The 19,180-nt window shown below is 35.5% G+C and overlaps 1 protein-coding gene across 1 annotated transcript in view; it reads right to left on the bottom strand.

Moving 5' to 3' along the window:
* LOC150096146 (uncharacterized) overlaps positions 1-19,180 on the bottom strand; it is a 283,232-nt gene that overhangs the window by 185,207 nt on the left and 78,845 nt on the right. Inside the window, exons 11-12 of the mRNA XM_090409625.1 lie at positions 6,765-7,009; positions 2,058-2,115 (exon numbers count right to left, since the gene is read on the bottom strand). Coding sequence (XP_090265751.1) covers positions 2,058-2,115; positions 6,765-7,009 — 303 coding nt within the window. The remainder of the gene's footprint in view (positions 1-2,057; positions 2,116-6,764; positions 7,010-19,180) is intronic.

The raw sequence follows: 19,180 nt of genomic DNA, 5'->3' as shown, positions 1-19,180 counted from the left end.
GGAAATAAAACTGCATGTGAGAATTACAGAGGTATTTCCCTACTGAGTGTTCCTGGCAAGATCTATGCAAGTATACTTGAGAAACAGTTGAGAAGAATTGTGGAAGAAAAGCTTGGTGAAGAACAAGCTGGATTCAGACCAAATAGAGGCTGTCAGGATCAGATCTTCACTTTACGACAAATAGTCGAGAAAGCATGGGAATATAACAAAGATCTGTATTTAAGTTTTGTCGATCTGGAAAACATATGACAAGGTGCCAAGAGAGAAGCTATTCAATATGCTGCAGTTATATGGTGTCAATGGGGCATTATATCAAGCAATACTTAGTCTTTATTTGAGTTGTAAGTCAGCAGTTAGAATTGAAGGAAGTACAGGAAGATGGTTTAATGTTAAATCTGGTGTGAGACAAGGATGTACATTATCCCCTCTGTTATTCATTATCTATATGGATCACATTATGAAGGAAAGTGGTATTAAACATGATATCAAAATTGGAGATGTTAATGTCAGCTCTTTGCTTTATGCAGATGATGTTATACTTCTAAATAAATCCGCTACAAGTCTGCAAGATTCTCTGACTAAATTGAATAGCTGTTGTAATAGATATGGTATGAAGGTCAGCAATAAAAAGACAAAGACAATGAAAATAGGCAGAATCATTGAAAATGTCAACTGTGTTGTGAATGGAGAACCTGTGGAACAAGTAAAACATTTCAGCTATTTAGGCATGATTTTTACTGAAGATGGTAAATTAAATATGGAAATAGACAACAGAATCAACAAAGCTGGTATGGTGGGAAGTCAATTGAATAAATTTATATGGAATAAGAGAGAAATTAGTCGGAACACTAAATTAGCTGTGTACAAGACAGTGTTCAAACCAGTTTTAACTTATGGATCTGAGAGCTGGGTCAGAAGTAAAACACTTGACCAAAGACTAGAGACCACAGATATGAGAGTCCTGAGAAAGATTATAGGCGTGAACAGATGGCATCAATGGCAATATCATATTAAAAACGAGGATATTAGGAAAGAACTTGACATTGTCAGCATCCAGGAATGTGTTAGCAGAGCTAATCTCAGGTAGTATGGTCACTTAAACAGAATGGGCGAGGAAAGATTAGCAAAACAAGTGTTCTCTGCCAGGTTGGCAGCAAAACGACCTAGAGGAAGACCAAGATATAGGTGGATTGATACTATACAAAGTGTTTTAGATGATAGAAATATAAGATCTGATAATGTTGGAGTCTTGACAAGTAACAGACTGATTTGGGGGAAAATTGTAGATAGGAAATTAATAATGATGTAATTTTTTCATGTAGTACTATCATATCCTGTACACCCCTTGAGGGTACATGGCAGGAATTTGATGATGATGCTGATGAGCATATCATTTCAGTGTAAGTTGTTAGCACTGCTCATTTTTGTGAGCTTAATTTCTGAATGTGAAAATATAACAAAATGCAGCCATTTATGAATCAATTATCCCCATTGAATGAAAAGAGCATCAATCACAGTATAACTATTCACCACTACAAGCAATTAAAATACAAAAAATGTTCAACATTTCATTTATTTGTGAGAAAAACACTAACATTGACCTCATTTTTGTGATATTACAAATTGTTCAAATGCAACATTATGTTGTTTCATCATTTAGGTAGTGGCTGGAATTATGGTCAAAGCAACTAAAGCTATGAAAACAGTGTATTATGACTGCTAAATGCATATGTTCTTTAGTGAGTTTGTGAAACAAGGTAACTATTCCCCAGGAGAGTCCAAAATGGGTAATATAAATGACATATGTAATACTGGAAATAACAACAGACAGAGCATTTTTCCATTGCAATTTGTATCTATGAGAATATCTGATAGTATAATGTTGTTATAAACTAAGTTAAAGATGATAAATGTATTTCACCACAGATTCAAGGATTTTTCAAGTAAGTAGTTTTGTAGCTTTGATACTGATAAATGCAGTAATATTAGTAATGTGTTAAATTAAAATAAAATTATATTATACAACACAAAAAAAGTTTCCTTAAAAAACTATATACCTTCAAAACAGATGGGGGCACTGTCAAGGATGAACAGCCAAACTCAAATGGAGTATTCCTGAAAAAAAAAATAAAAAATAAATAACAGAAAATTGTATCATCAATCCCTATTTTACATACACACAGCACTTTACACACACTAATAGTTGCAAACTTTAAGTCATAAAAGTATCACCTCAAATTTTAAATTAAGCTAAAGAAAGAAGTCTCATTGATATATATCGGTTAATATGAAAATCCCTTAATTTTAAACTATTGTAATGCAGAACTGCAAAAGTTTACTAAAATTTGATATTAAAGAAATGTGTGCCACCTTCTTTCTACATTATTTTTAAAGCAGATGCTATAATAACAAGATATCAGTGACTCAGACATGTATGCTAAATTTCCATAAAACAAGCCAGCCATTTCATACACAAATCCACATGACATCTTTCTATTATTCACAAACAACATTCCCAATCTGTTAGTTTGCCATCTAAACCCAGCCCAATTGATTAATGGTGACTCGTAAAAAGACTGAGCAGATCAGAAAGATATTTTAGAACATAAAAGGCTCCACAGCTGATATAAAGTATTATCCTCTTCCCTAAGAATAATTTTCCACTTAGGTGTGTAAAGTGTAATCTTGTGTCTGGCTTATTTGCCACCTACTGGCTGTAGCTGTGCAAACTTCCGTGTTAAATTTGTGTGTGTGTATTCACAAGTCAGTTTGCCTGTTTTGCGATAAAAATCCATATTTACAAGAGAAAAATCACCAGCAGTGTTTCTGATTAAGAGACAGAGGAAATATTATTTAACTTAGCTGAAAAAGAAAAAAAAAAAAAGCTAATAAAGTCCCTCCTCCTTTCAGTGATAGGATTATCTTTGATTTTTTGCATTACAAAAACATGTACTTTTCAGTGAAAAGAAACATTAATAGACATTTATGAAAAAAATTACATGGATAACTTATTTGAAAAAAAGTTATATAATTTAAACTCAGGCACCAAAGAGTATCTTCAGTATGAATGTGAAAGTGAAAACATGAATTAGCATAGGCAGTATGGTTATTTTGTACCCAAGCCATAGCAATGTGGGGAAAAAAAAATAAAATAAAATAAAAACATCAGCTAACTGAGAATGGAATGTATAGCTCAGCAATACTGCTTTTATGTAGAAGTTTAGTTATTTATTCATTTTTATATGAAAGTCACCCACTATGAAAAAATAGTAAGCTACTGTACATGATTATTCTTAATAGGCTAAGGGGGTTAAATATGTAAGACCAAACATGGAACTTTTCAAACCTTCGATAAGCAAAGTGGTGTGTTCTCATACTGCGTAATGAAATTCAATTCCTACCTAAAAGACATTCACAAACATCCATGCCAATAATGAGATGGGCTTCAACTCCACAACTGAATGGTTGATAAGTGTTGATGCTATCCATCTGACCTAGCTGACAGAGAGGTTTAGTATTATTATTATTACAAGATTCCCCCACAGAATTTGAGAAGCATTCATCATAGGAGGCCACTCGACACTTCTCAATTGATGTTTGCAGTACACCATCTACCACACTCCACACATTATTTCTATTTGATAATTGTGTGTGGTCTCTGGCAGACTGACTGTTTTGCAGAATGAAAAACTGAGTTTTCAAGAATAAAAGCCCTGCTGCCTCTGTACGAGACCAGTTGACTTATCTTCGATTGCCAAAGCCCATATAAGGATTCCTCTTATCATAACAAAAAATCAGATAGTCCCCAGTGTTTGGGAAGACAAATGGGGTAGTCCACATACTGCAGAACCTAGAACATAAGAAATGTTATCAACAGGATAGAATGCCACATGGATACCAAAAGAAGATCAAACTACAAAAGATGATGAAAGTTTATTTTTCACTTGGTTAGATTATAATAAATTTAGTTTAATCCTTTATCCAAGTGTGGGCAAACAAAGTTTGCACCTGAAAGTATCTTCAGGACTGGGGTAAGGTAGTACAACACCAGGGAACTCGTTGCAAAGGTGGAGCAAGCTACCAACCCTCCTATCTCAGTATGTCCCATAATGCAAAACGCATCTCCTTGCAGATATGTCTAATGTTATGCATTAAGGGAAGGGCCACAACCCAGACTAGTTTCGACCTTTATTGAGGTCTCTTCAGTGGGAGCCAGGCCCAAGTGGAGATACCAGGCAGAAGCATTAGCAGGTCATTCACACTTGGATAAAGGATTAAACTAAATTTATTATACTCTAACTAAGTGAAAAATAAACTTTCAACATCTTTCTCTAAATCCAGAGTAATTTATTAAAAAAGGGTGGCACACCATTTGGCAACTCCTATAGGTAGAGATGACCTGCTAATGCTTCTGCCTGGTATCTCCACTTGGGCCTGGCTCCCACTGAAGAGACCTCAATAAAGGTCGAAACTAGTCTGGGTTGTGGCCCTTCCCTTAATGCATAACATTAGACATATCCGCAAGGAGATGCGTTTTGCATTATGGGACATACTGAGATAGGAGTGTTGGTATCTTGCTCCACCTTTGCAACGAGTGTCCTGGTGTTGTACCACCTTACCCCAGTCCTGAAGATACTTTCAGGTGCAAACTTTGTTTGCTCACACTTGGATAAAGGATTAAACTAAATTTATTATACTCTAACCAAGTGAAAAATAAACTTTCAACATCTTTCTCTAAATCCAGAGTAATTTATTAAAAAAGGGTGGCACACCATTTGGCAACTCCTATAGGTAGAGATGACCTGCTAATGCTTCTGCCTGGTATCTCCACTTGGGCCTGGCTCCCACTGAAGAGACTTCAATAAAGGTCGAAACTAGTCTGGGTTGTGGCCCTTCCCTTAATGCATAACATTAGACATATCTGCAAGGAGATGCGTTTTGCATTATGGGACATACTGAGATAGGAGGGTTGGTAGCTTGCTCCACCTTTGCAACCAGTGCCCTGGTGTTGTACCACCTTACCCCAGTCCTGAAGATACTTTCAAGTGCAAACTTTGTTTGCTCACACTTGGATAAAGGATTAAACTAAATTTATTATACAAAAGATGAGCAATGGATTTTACAGATTCTTGGTTTTGTAAGAGATGGATAAGATGGCAAAAATCTTAAAGTGTGATGAAATCTACTTTCATGTGATGTTCAAAGTATTTAACTATTCTTGTACCTATATCCATTTTGAGAAAGAGGAAACAAGAACTCAACCACACCATTTTTTTATATTGCAGAGGTACTTATATGCACTTACTTTTAGTATTTTAATTATTCCTATTTTTTGCATGGGGTAAAATGTAGCATGGAGGTATCTTATGTCTGGGTAGATTTTTTTTTTTACATACTAAATATGTTCTCTTTGGAAAAGTCTAGCAGCACATCCAGAAATGGTAGAGTCCTGTTTTCAAGTTCAAGAGTGATGATAACAGGAGAGATAATGACTATATCATCCACATAATGATAACCAAATTTTGAATTTATGAGTAGTTTTCTATTGCTTTTTTTTCTCTTCAAATGATTGTATAAATAAACCGACTAGAAGCAGATGCTAAGTTGAACCCATGCTAAGCCTATTTTCTGTGCAATGTCCGACTATTCAGACATTTCTGGGCAAATCTGAATAGTCAGATGTGTCTGGTGACAAAAGATTTTGTGACAAATAGGATTTTTAAAATGTCTGATGGATTCTGTTTCATTTTTTTTCAATGGAATATGAACTGTTTCTCCTTATAAAGGACTGTTTTACCCATGCATGGTGTTGCTGTCTACAAGTCATGTTTGGGGAGAATAGAGGTCAACAAATCTCTGGTATTTAGCTTTACTTGTTTTGGACCCTGTAAATTCTTGGAATTAACAATGTTTGAAAAAAGTCTCCTCCCCCACACACAGCCAAATAATGAGGCTTTAATCAAATTACTGGTGTTGTTTTTGTGTGTTGATTACAATGGAGCTGATTCTAGTAAGCCATAAGTGTTATTCTCATCTAATAAGTTATTCATTTTTAATGAATAATCTTCGACATACATCTATAACTACTGTGCCACTGCCTTTATCTACTTCCATAACTATAATGTTGCTGCTGCTGTTGCAAAGTAATTTCCAAATATTTCAAAAATGGAATTTAGAGCCCTTCATCAATTATGCCATATTGTAATTATAAAGGCCTGCTGGAAAGTCTGATGGGAATCACTAATTTTTTCGTTTTTCCTAGTCTCAGAGCATCCATTAGTTCCTATTGGAACTAATGAACACTTTTTTTTTTTATCAGTATTCACAGGTCGCACATTGCACAGCAAATACAGTGGCAGAAAGAACATTGGAACCCAGTATGGTAGTCTGAAAATAGGACAGTAAAAAAAAGACTCAGGAAGAAAATGATAAGAAAAAAACAGACAAAACTGAAAATTGAAAAGTGTCAGTACCCCAGTATCGACACTTTTAATTTTTCACCCAGTACTGTGTGTCCCACTCCCTCTGTGGAGTGGAACATGACACAGAGGGGATGCTGGTGCAGAAGCTTCAGAAAATTTGAAATGTAAATGCTGATCAAATCAGACTTCATAAATAACAGACCAAATTGGGAGAGGGGAAAAAACTTGTTAACTGAAAACTAGTCATGAATTATTATGTCAAATTATCATAATATCTGGTTCAAACTTTTGAGGATATAGCAAAAAATTATACATACATGACAATCTTGAAAACATGCTTACTTTCCTAAACGTTCAATTCTTCCAATACAGGTAGAAAAGCAGTAGTTGTATGCAATAATCATGGATGGATACAATGACTGAAAGTCCAAAACTAATACAGGATCTGTATAAAATTTTGACTGTGGCTCCAAGATCAAAGCTACACATTCTGGAGCACTACTACTGGCTCTCTTTTGTATGTTGGGAGAAACTGGAATGTAGGTCATAGGCTTTGCTGAACGTAACATCATAGATTCTACTCTAAACTAAAAAAAAATAAAACAAATAAAACAAAGATATTATGCATGAAATTTAAAACTAATACAGTGCAGTCTAATTGTTTTAATTTTACACTAAACGTTATAGCCAAAAAACGTTTGTATATAATAAAATTTAGCAATTTGCATTTCGAAATATAATTTGGAGAATACTGAAACAAAGGTTCTAAAATCTATCTAAGATCTATCAACTTAGTGTATGAAACATGGAGAAGAGCTACTACACTGGATGAAGAGAGAAATACATAAGGAAGTTCTAGAACCTAGACTCAAAAAAGAACTTGCATACAGGAATAGATTTGACAGATAGGCTATACTTTGCAAGGAATGCCATGGATTTACTAAAAGGAGGCCACATCTAAATACTTGCTCATATTTTATAATAATGTTACAGATGAGTTGGATAAAGGGAATAAACTTTAATACTGATGGACTTTCCCAAGGCATTTGACAGGATACCAAATGAAAGGTTGCTGCAAAAATTAGAGGATGCAGGATTAGACTATAAGCTACTGACTTGGATAACAGAATGGCTAACAGACAGGTATCAGAAAGTGGTATATGGGTGAAGTGAGTTTGCCAGATATATCGGGATCAGTGGTGTTCCGGAATTAGTCCTTGGACCACTACTGTTTAACCTACACATTAATGATAATTAGAAGGACTTCACAGAAGATGTTCAACTGTTTGTGAATTATGAAAAGATAGGCAAGGCAATCAGGAATGCTTGTCTGTTTCTTTGGTGTTTTATGGTGCTGAAAGGATAGCTGTGGTCATACTGTAGCAATAAAAAAATAGTAAAACATGACATAAATGGATATAGATAAAATGTATATAAATGGTTTTTGGAAAGAAAAATGTATATAAAACAAGTATAAAGAACAAGTATACAAAAAATGGATAAAAAGCAGGTCTAAAAAAGTGTAAAAAGTAAGAGTTCATCAAACATAAATGAAAAGCACCACATTAAAAGAAGAAACAACACTGTATGAATAAAACAGAATAAAACAATCTATATACAATAAAAGATGTTAATTATCCATAAAAATTTAAAAGCAAAAGAAACATCTGTTGAGTTTTATAAAATCTGCCTGAATGTTTAGGGCTCAGATAGATTATGAATATGGCTAAAATAATGATATGGATAAAATAATAGAAACATCTGCTGAGTTTGATAAAATCTGCCTGAATGTGTAGGGCTCAGATAGATTATGAATATGGCTAAAATAATGACTGTGCTCATTCATGAAATGAGGGAAGTTAATTAAAATATGATGAATGGTGAATCTGGCTATACAAAACACAAACACAGGTTATCACCTCTCAATATGAAGGACTGTGTGAGATGACCTATGTCAAACAAATACTACTTCCTCTGTTTGAACCCTGTGCAGACTATACCACCATTTAATTTCAAACTTAAACTTCCAAGATGACTGCTACTGGGATATAACTGTGTCTAATAATCTGATGGTAAAAAGTGTATGTATGATAAAGGCAGATGGTGGATGTTTGAGAAACAAGCTAACCTAGCTGCATAATCTGCAGTCTTGCTTCCTTTGATTCCAATATGGCTTGAAATCCAGCAGAAGCATACATTAGCATCCGTAATTAAAAGATTAGGTGTTGGATTCATGAGGGCACAGGATGTTTCTGCAGACTAGCCTATCCCATTATTACCTGAAGAGAACTTTGTTTGTCTGAATATATTATGCACCTTTGGTAGCAATGCAATCTCATGAATTTTAGTTCAAATTCTATCACATGCATCTCACCTATTAAGTTTCTACACTTTAGGGGGATTTGTGAAGATAAAATGCTGTCAGAAAAGATGGCAGAAGATCTCACTACATCCTTTGATTATGAATGGTCTGTGTAGACAGACACACAATCAGAGTATTTAATTCTATAAGCTTCGAAGAGCTGCTGGTAGACGATAGAAGGAATGGAAAATTTCGGTGCTGAAAGAAAAGGTACATGCTAGTGTCCATGAGTGCCATGATGGAAGTCTGTTTGGCGACATCTGGACTATATTTTGAAGTGCAATCTCTAGAGCTTGTAGGAGAGCTTTTATCTGCAAGTAAAGAGTTTCCTGGTAGTCTGTTAAACATTATATAGATTCTCTGATCGTGGATGAAAAACAGTTGACCACATGGGGCAGTCTGGTAGGGATTTTATTTTTGTTGTGTATAACAGAGACAGCTGTTGATGTCAAAGTGACCAAGATAGTTCATTTGCTTTGACATATAGACTAGGAATAGGTGACATGAAAATGTTCCAGTTGCAATTCTGATGGGTTGATGGTGAATAGGGCCTAGCCATTGTAGAGTATTTCTCCTGGCAGAAGTATAGACTTGGCACCCATAATCAAGTTCTGATCTTATCAATGTCCTGCTTACATGAAGCAAAGAATATCTGTTAGCACCTCAAAAGGTGTAAGATAGGTAGGTGGATTGTTCATTGCTTTATGCCACTTGTCTTGAAATTGGAATCTGTGAGAGAGAGAGAGAGAGAGAGAGAGAGAGAAAACACTGAGTTTGCTGTCAGATGCGAGTCCCAAAAACCTGGTGAAACCAGGATTAATGTTTGTCCTTGTCAAAGTGTTGAATGTTGTCAAAGTTTAGCCATGGTCCGAATGAAGACCATGGCAAAAGTGTACACAAACTGTCTTCTAGTGTAAAAATCTGAATCCATTTGAGAAATCGTCGATGACTTGCTGCAGCTGTCTTTCTATGATCCTCATGTTACATGAATGACAGAAGATGGTGAACTCGTCTCCATAGATGGCATTTCTTTTACTGTTAAAAGAAGTTGTTCTGTTATAGAGTTGACCTTGATTGAAAAAAGCACAACACTTAAAATTGAACCTTGCAGAACTCTCTCCTCCTAGTTACATAATCAGAAGAGAGCAGTTCCACTCGACTTACAAAACTCACACACATTATCACTCTTCAACAGTAAGGAATGTGTGAGATGACTATGACCTATGTAGAGCTGAGCAAATACAATTTCCTCTGTCTGAACCTTGCATAGACAGCCATAATTAATTTCAGGCTTAATTTTGAAGAGATTATTATTTGTCTCTCTATTCCAAGATGATTGCCACTGGGATAGAATTCTGCATTTGATAATCTGACAGTAATTAGTGCATGGACAGGCAGAGGGTGGACATATGAGAAATGAGCCAACATGGCTTGGAATCTGATAAAAGCATACATTTAAGTGTGCAGATTCCATAATTGAAAGAGTAGGTGCTGGATTTGAGAGAGGACTGGACGTTTTTGTAGCTCTAGACTTTCTGATGCACCTTTGGTAACAATACAATCTGATGTATTTTAGTGCAAGCTCTAACACATACAGCTCAGCTGTATAGGTGGTATACTCTAGTGAGATCTATGGTACAATACTGTCTGGAAAGATGACAGATGATCCCCTCCAGGTTCTCCAAGTTTGAATTGTCCGTGCAGACAGACACAAAACATGAGTATTCAATGTGATGAGCTTAAAAGAGCTGTTGGAAGATACCAAGATGGGATGGAAAATTTCAGTAGCCTGTTAAAAAGCTACATGCTGGTATGTATGACTGCCACAGTGGAAGTGTGTTTAGTGGCATCAGCACTACACAGTCTACTGCAATCTCTAGAGCTTACAGGAGAGCTATTACTCACAAGATAAACATTTTACGCAGCCTGTTGAATGTTGTAAAGATTTTTCCATCATGAATCAAAAATAGTTGGCCACATTTGATGGTTCAGCAGGGATTTTATTTTCATATCATATAACAGAGACAGTGAAAAAGGTGGTTCGCATTTGACTTGAAATAGAGACTAGGAATAGGTGATGTTCGAAATGCTCCAGTTACAATTCTGATGGCTTGATGGTGAACAGGATCTACCTATCACAAAGTACTCTACCTGGCTGAAGCATGGACTTGGAACCCATAATCAAGTTTTGATCTTATCAGTGCCCAGTATAAATGAAGCAACGAACATCTCAGCATCCTTAAAGGTGGAAGATAGGGTACATAGAATGTTCACTGTTCTACAGCACTCGTCTCATAACTGACGTGAGGGAGGATACTGAGTTTGCTATCAAATATAAGTCTCAAGAACTTGGCTTCTAGTGCAACTGGGATTAGTGTTTGTCTGAGTCAGAGTTCTGGGTCAGGGAAGACCACTTCTACTGCAAAACTGCACACAAACTCTCATGATGAGAAAATTTGAGCATATTTGCAAGCACCACTTTCGAGAGGTAGTCAATGGCCTGCTGTGACTGACTTTCTATGACCTGCATATTACATGAATGACAGAAGATTAAGTCATCCACATATAGTGTTGGAGAAAGTTTTTCTATTATTAACTTAACATTGAATGAAAAAAGTATGACAATCAAAACTTCATCTGATAAAACTTCTGTTTTTATCAAAAACGGAAGTTTTTGATGAAACAAAAGAGTTCCCTCTAAGAATCTGAGGGAACAATTCCAAATCTTCAAGCAATGTCATATGTTTTATCCATAAAAGAGTACTAGATTCTCTCATTTCAGGAAGACATATTTTTCTGGCAAAAAAAGGTGTTTCTCTCCAGAAACCATAAAAGAATGAGTGTTAACCATTCCTTTCCACCCCCCCCCAGCATCTTGCACAAGCTAATGGTCAGAGCAATTGGATGGTAGTTATTTGAGAATTCTGTATTCTTCCCTGGTGTAGGAAAGGCGATAATAATTGCCTTCTGCCAGGTATCCAGAAATATGCTCTCATAGTAAATTTTGTCATAACGGTGTAACAGTTGATCCATGGACAATGGTGACAGCATATAAACCAGGCCTGCACAACTTGATTGTCTTTGAGGACCAAACCCAACTTGGACCACCTGACCAAGGGCCAGACTACTTCGGACCTTGAATCTTAGACTAGTCAACTTAAGTAAATTTGTTAGTAGGTCTACAGTAAATACCAATTAATATGCATATTTAAATTTTTTTAGAGAGTTACAATTAAAATTATAATCAAAATTATAATTTTGATTATAATTTCTGCAAAATTTCTCAATAAAAACACTTAAACATTAACGCAAAGTTTACTAATAATTTCACTGAGAATATCACACTTATTCTCAGTGAAATATCAGTGACTGAATGTCACAATGTGACACATTGCATTTCTTTGTTGCCACTATTTTATCAAAGTTTGGTGTCATGTTTAAAGTGGCCGTTCTTAATATGGCCTCTAAATCGATATCACTTAAAGATGAACGCTGTTTGGTTTTGTTCAAGTTCATGACCGAAAATATTTGTTCACAAGTATATGTGCTCCCAAACATACAAAATACCTGGTAGGCAGTATCCAACAAACTTTTAAATTTACCCTGATCCAGAATAGAATAAAAGTCTTGTAAAGTACTCTCCCTATGCTTGATCCGATAGTTTCAGAACACTTGAGATCAATAACTTCCATCTGGAGTTCGACAGGTAGATTTCCTGCTTTGACAGAAAATGGATCCTCGATCACTTTTATGCAGACTTCGTCTTCATTACTCAATGGCATTCTTTTCTGAAATTCCTCATTTAGAAGTGATATGTGCTTCTTATATTTTCCACCCACCATTGAATGATAATCTGATGGAATATTCTGTCGACAAGTTAAGAAATGTGACATATCTCCCTTAGCAAGTTGATTTTCAAACAAACTTAATTTCATTTTGCATGCCTTTATAAGAGACATTAACTGAAAAACGAACTTATTTTTTCCTTGAAGCTTAAGTTAAGGTCATTCAAGTAACCCAAAATGTCATACAAGAAAAATAAATCTTGATTCCATTCTTCATCCATTATTTCTGGGAATTTTTCCATATCTTCTTGAGATTCCAAAAATTCAACTAGTTCATTTTTTAGAGCAACAAAGCGTGACAAAACTTTATAACGGCTCAACCAACGTACATCAGTGTGGTATGGTAGATCCCCATACTCAGCATCATTTTCTTCTAGAAATGCCTGAAACATTCTGTGTTTAAACCCCGAGCTCAAATATAGTTGACCAGAGCAAATACTACTTTAATCACATGATCAAACTGCAAAACATTTGAACATAACACCTGCTGATGAATTAGGCACTGAAATTTTGTCAATGGTTTACCTGCATACTGATCAATAAATGTTACAGCACCAACATTTTCCCCACACATAGATGGGGCAACATCAGTGCAAACTGCTACTTCTTGAAATTTAAGGATAGTTTTTCGGTTACACACATCTTTACATTTTCTGCGATCTCCTTTCCTGTTGGTTCTTCCTTTCATTGAACACAAACCAGCAAGCTCCTCTGTCACCTCAAAATTCTTATTAATGCCTCTTACATATATTAAAAGCTGTGCAGTATCTTTCATGTCAGTACTTTCATCCATAGCAAGTGAATAATAGACAAATTCACTAGCTGATTTTTGCAGGTTATCTTTAAGATCTTCTGCAATATCAGCCACCCTGCGCTGAACAGTCATACGAGACAAACTGATATTTTCAAAATTATTTTTCTTATCAGGACACAATTCGGAAAAGGCAATCATCAGACACTTTTTTATCAACTCTCCCTCAGTAAATGATTTGATTCAAATGATTCAGACTATTTCTTGTGATATTTTTAAGCTTACCTTTGTGGCAACTTCATTTGCAGATGTCACTTTTTTAAAGGTTTCTTGCTCACCACTAAGGACTTTCAATAACTTTGCTGCTTTTATTTGCTTTTCACTTGCATCCAACTTGCCAAGGTTAGAATGTTTTGATTCAAAATGATGTCTCAGATTGTGCTCTTTCGGCACAGAGATAGATTCCCAGCAAACAATGCACACTATTTTGTCCTTAAACAACGTAAAAATATATTTGTTTGTCCACTCAGGGTTAAATGTCGATGTTCCGAATCTATTTTTTGCTTTTTACTTAAGCTCATTGAGTCGAGATTGACAATATTAATTACAAAAAACTAATGATGAAAAACTCACAATAATGCAGGTTATGATAACAGTTATGTAATGTATTGCTCCAGCTATAACCAACCACTACACTGCCAAAGCCAGTCAAGGCACGGCCAACTTTGTGTAATACTATTTGTTCTTGTTCATAGGCATGAAGTCGTTATCACGTGGAAGTAACTTTGAATTTCCCCACAGTGACACTAGTGCTAACAAAACCTCGAAGCGATTGTAATAATTTGTTATTAAATACGACAGTGGGAATAACTCCAAATGCAATTTATTGCAGAGTTGAAAGAAACATGATTGTGACATTAATAGCATGAACGTAAACATGCAGAGTCTTAGTAAAAATTTAATTCAACGCTAGGAAAAAATCGTCGAATTTCATATTCCCCTGTATGATTATATAATTTCAATCAGACAGACGGGCCAAAATAAATAGCATTGTGGGCTGCATGCATCCTGCATGTTGTGCAGGCCTGATATAAACAAAGCAGCTTTCATTTCTTCTTTAGAAAACAGCATGCTGTGTTGTAGTCTTATTCTTCTGTGCTGCGCTACTTGAAGAAAGTTAGATTTCATGTTTTTAAGCTTTATTTTTTGAATAAAGAACTCGAGAGGGATAAGAAGATGTTGCTGATGTTTTTGCAACTGTGCAATCATTTTGTTGCAGGATAGAGAACTAGTAGATGGTATATGTATTTTTCATTTTCTGGATTTTTTCTCATACTTTTTTGATGTTGGTAGATACAGATGAAGTATATTGGTATATTGAATCCAAGATTCCTTCTGGCTCTGATGATGGATATATCTTGCTTAGTTAAAGAATGTATCAAAACAATTAAATTTGTTGTTGCGGAGTATGTGTGGAAAGTTAATCCAAGCTTTCTTCTGCTGTGCAATCATCATTCTACCATTTTTATATAACGAAACCTGTGGTGAATTCATCACTAAAAACACACGTAATAACCACAGTAATGACTATTTAATTCGTAAATATTTCATCCCAAGTATCTTGGGACATCATCAGTACAGTAGTTTAAACAATACTAGGAATAACACACAGTTAGGGCGCACAATTACAATGGAATCTCAATATGCATGCAGTAACGTGTCATAGAAGTAAATTAAATATAACTGAAAAAAATAAAAATAAAATAATAATAAAAATAAAATAAAATAAAATAAAATAAAATAAAATAAAATTTTAAAAAATATACATATACATAAAGATTATTTTACACAATTTTGTATGAAAATTTCCCATACTTCAGGAATAGTAAGAACATCGTTGCGGTTTAAATTTGGTCTGTGTAGTAGGGCTTCAGCACTTTCTTTATATAAACATTCATATTTATATAAAGATCTGTGTAAAAGTATAGACTTTTCCCAATGGATCCTATGGTTTGGATTTTCAACTCTGTGTTGGGAGAGACCAGATTTCTCCGGTTTGAAAAGACGAATGTGGTCTTGAATGTTCCAAGATGCGTTTCTGAACAGACCTACCTGTCTGACCAAAGTAAGACAATTTGCAGGAGCATGGAATCTCATAAATGCCAGGTAACATCAGAGGTGAGAGTTTGTCCTTAGGGGAAGATAACAAGTTATAGATTTGGTTGATAGGTTTGAAAGTAGTGGCAAAATTGTATTTCTTTATAATTTTTGAAAGACGTTCGGAGATGCCTTTAACGTAAGGTATGGGAATCCTATGAAAGGAAAGTGCTTTTGCTTATATAAAGAAAGTGCTGAAGCCCTACTACACAGACCAAATTTAAACCGCAACGATGTTCTTACTATTCCTAAAGTATGGGAAATTATTATACAAAATTGTGTAAAATAATCTTCATATATATATATTTTATTATTATTATTTTTTTTTTTCAGTTATATTTAATTCACTTCTATAACATGTTACTGCATGCATATTGAGATTCCATTGTAATCATTCGTCCTAACTGTATGTTATTCCTAGTATTGTTTAAACTACTTACTGATGATGTCCCAAGATACTTGGGATGAAATATTTACGAATTAAATAGTCATTACTGTGGTTATTACGTGTGTTTTTAGTGATGGTAATTCTACCATAACTTAGGATACTGCAGGAACCAATTAGATGATTTAGGAAATTCAGTTATGGAGCTCCTATAATACACTCTATTATATGCTCCACCGCATTACTGAAAGGAGATGAGCTGACTGTAACAAATTCAAATTTAGCTAACGAGAAAAAGTGGGCCAGTCAGCTTGCTCAATCTTCCATTGTGAAATCCATGATGTTGTACATGGCTGCCCATGCAGAAAAATGGATGTCAAGGAAAGTGATCACTCCCAAGTTGATGGCAGTAAATGTTAGGGGTAGGCAAATCGAAGAAGGTGTTGCTTCCTGAGTTTATGAGGAAGAGATTGTTGTTGTCGAGCATATGATCAACAACTCTTGCGCTGATGGAAGAGTTGTTGTTCAGGCACTATTCCCCATGGAGTTTGGTGTCCATTTAAATCTCCTATTAAAAAGTAAGGGGATTGGTTACTGTGACATGACATCACAAGGTCATCTTGAGCAGAACGACAGTAGATACAGCACTGTTGTTATATTTCTAACTGAGAATTGGATATCAACTGGTTTTATGATGGTGCTAATTTGGATTTGTTGGGAAAAAAAAGGGGGGGGTCCACAAGGATGGCTACTACTCTGTCAGTAGGTTCATCCCTTGTTCTGTTCTTACAAATGAGGGTAACATCATGAGATGTAAGATCATCACTCACCTTCGGGTTATTTTTCCTGCAGGCAGAAGCATAGTGGTTTATCTTTCTGCAAGAGAACCTAAATGCCACTGACATTTTTGGCATGTCCTCAGGAGTGAGTCCATAACAATTTTTCTCTTTCATTCACTCAAATGAGACAGCACGCAAGCTATATCTTTTAGGGATGTTGTAGTCATGAGAAGGTGGGATTGACAGACATGTCAACAACATACCAACTGACACTTTCTTCACAGTTGACTTCTCAGCATAAGAGAGTTGAAAATGTTGTTGCTATTGTTGTGGTATGCTGCCTCTTCAATACCTGATATGTGATACATTCCTCTGCTTATAACTTTTGTATCTTCTTTTCTTCCTTCCACCTTTGGCATGATCAAGGAGTATACTGGATAGTCCCTCACAGAGCATTTTGGAGTTGTGTTCTTACCATCTTTATTCTCATGTTCTTTATTGCCACATTGGGTACAGATGGCAGAGCCAAGACAGGCATTTAAAGCACCATACGTGGTTTGGGATTTAGAGCAGTACTGGACAGTTGAGATATCCTGCTTTGACATATGTTGGTGGTTTTGGTTTGTTGAAGGTAAGGATAACGTTTCTGGTGAGAACAAGATGCTCATTCCTATGTATCAGGATTCTTCGTAGGGCCTCACTCAGTGGTCCTTGAGTTCAGAGCATATCTCTTCGTTGGGGACATCAAGGAGGACCCAGCCTGATATTATGCCTCTAGTAAAATTAAAAGTCATCTAGGGATAACTATAATTGGTATTCTCACAATAGATGTTGAATGGAATAGTTTTTTCTGATTGTGCTACTTTGGCTGTTTTAATAAGGACATCTGAATTCGATTTCTTTACAGATTTTGGAGATCCTGCCAACCCTTCCACCAAACCTTTCTGGATGAAGAAGGGTGATATTTTTCCAAATGAATGTTCGTCTGTTGAGTGTAACATTATGGACAGTTTTGTTGCAACTTCTGAATTTTGTTTCTTACTTTATAATTTGGTTTTTTGTTTGTTGATAATATTATTTTTGAACTTGGTTGGGGCTTGTGGATGGCTATACATGAACACCCACTCATTGGCAAGCAGTGGCTGTGCTCAGGAGCAGAACACTTGCGCCCTGTTGCAAGATCATGCGGACAGAGACTTACTACAACATTCTTGACCCTTGCACCAAGCCCACTAGCCAAATGATCCTAGACAGGTCTCTCTGGACGAGCTCTTGACTACATGGAAGTCTCTGGGAATAATAAATATTTATTTTTTTAAATTATAATCCCACCCACATAAAAAAAAAATGCTGCAAATCACTGTTGTGAAAGAGCTAAAGGTTAAGTAATTCAGCAACCTTGCTATGGAGAGCAAATCAAGTCACTTTTTTTTATGCTATTTCAGGTGTCTCAAAACTGGGCAATGGAGTTACTACCTTAAGTGTTCATTAGCTAGTATTACATTTGTTTGCTGACTATTGTAAAAATGAGATATCAGAAGTGCAGAAGGAATTTTGTTCTTCTTCTGAATAAGAAAAATTGTATAGTTGTTCTTATTCTTTTACATACGAATGAATGACATGTGCAAGAGATTAATGAACCCAAAATGCACTCATACTGTAAGTAGTGCTTAAAAGTTGGGAAGAGAGAGCAGAGTTTGTAATCCCTTCCACAACAGGTTGAAAGTTATAGTACATTAGTACCACGAACTAAGTTTTTTAATTTGGTATTTTTTAAAATTTGCTACATACTTTGGAGATCAAACACGGAACATTTTTGAGCTATTTCAGTCCTCAAATAGTGATTCTATACAGGACAAATGAAATTCTCCCACCTAAAGACTTCCAGAAATATTATGTTCATGGTAAGATGATTATGAAAGTATAGGTTCAACTAACAGCCTGAGCAAGTGTGCTAACCACTCAGCCAGCCAAACTGGAACTAGCTGCTGCCCATGTTTTAACCAGTTCTGAGAAAATCTGACAGAATTATAGATAATTGTTCAGATAAACAATGTTCACAGATGTATTCACAAAACATACATGCAGTAGGAACTCATTATCTATCTGTGTAATTGGTAGTACAGTGATCAGTAAAAAAAGAATCATCAATTAAAACAGTTGTGTGTTTCTGAAAATACAAGGAAGGTTCATCAGACTCTTGCTCAATAAGGAGGCTTTCTAAGTACAAGAAATGTGAGAACGGCATTCTCTACAAAAGCAAATTTCTTCTACGGCATAAATAGTTGTCAAAAAAAATAACTTTCTATTTCTTATGTGAACACCCAGACAGAAATGCAAAATAATATTTCTAATCTTGTCTGAAGATTAATATGTCCTTATTGGTCACTGTGTAAACTGTATCACTGCATATTCATCCATGTGGTAGGACAAAATTATTTTGTATATTTTGTACAAAAGTCATAGCTATGTAGAAGGG

Source organism: Typopeltis vanoorti, chromosome 19 (genome assembly GCF_054136105.1).
Source record: "Typopeltis vanoorti isolate ZY-2024b chromosome 19, IOZ_Tvanoo_1.0, whole genome shotgun sequence".
Classification (NCBI taxonomy): domain Eukaryota; kingdom Metazoa; phylum Arthropoda; class Arachnida; order Uropygi; family Thelyphonidae; genus Typopeltis; species Typopeltis vanoorti.
Note: the sequence above shows the minus strand (reverse complement) of the source record. Positions and strands in the feature narration are given on the sequence as shown.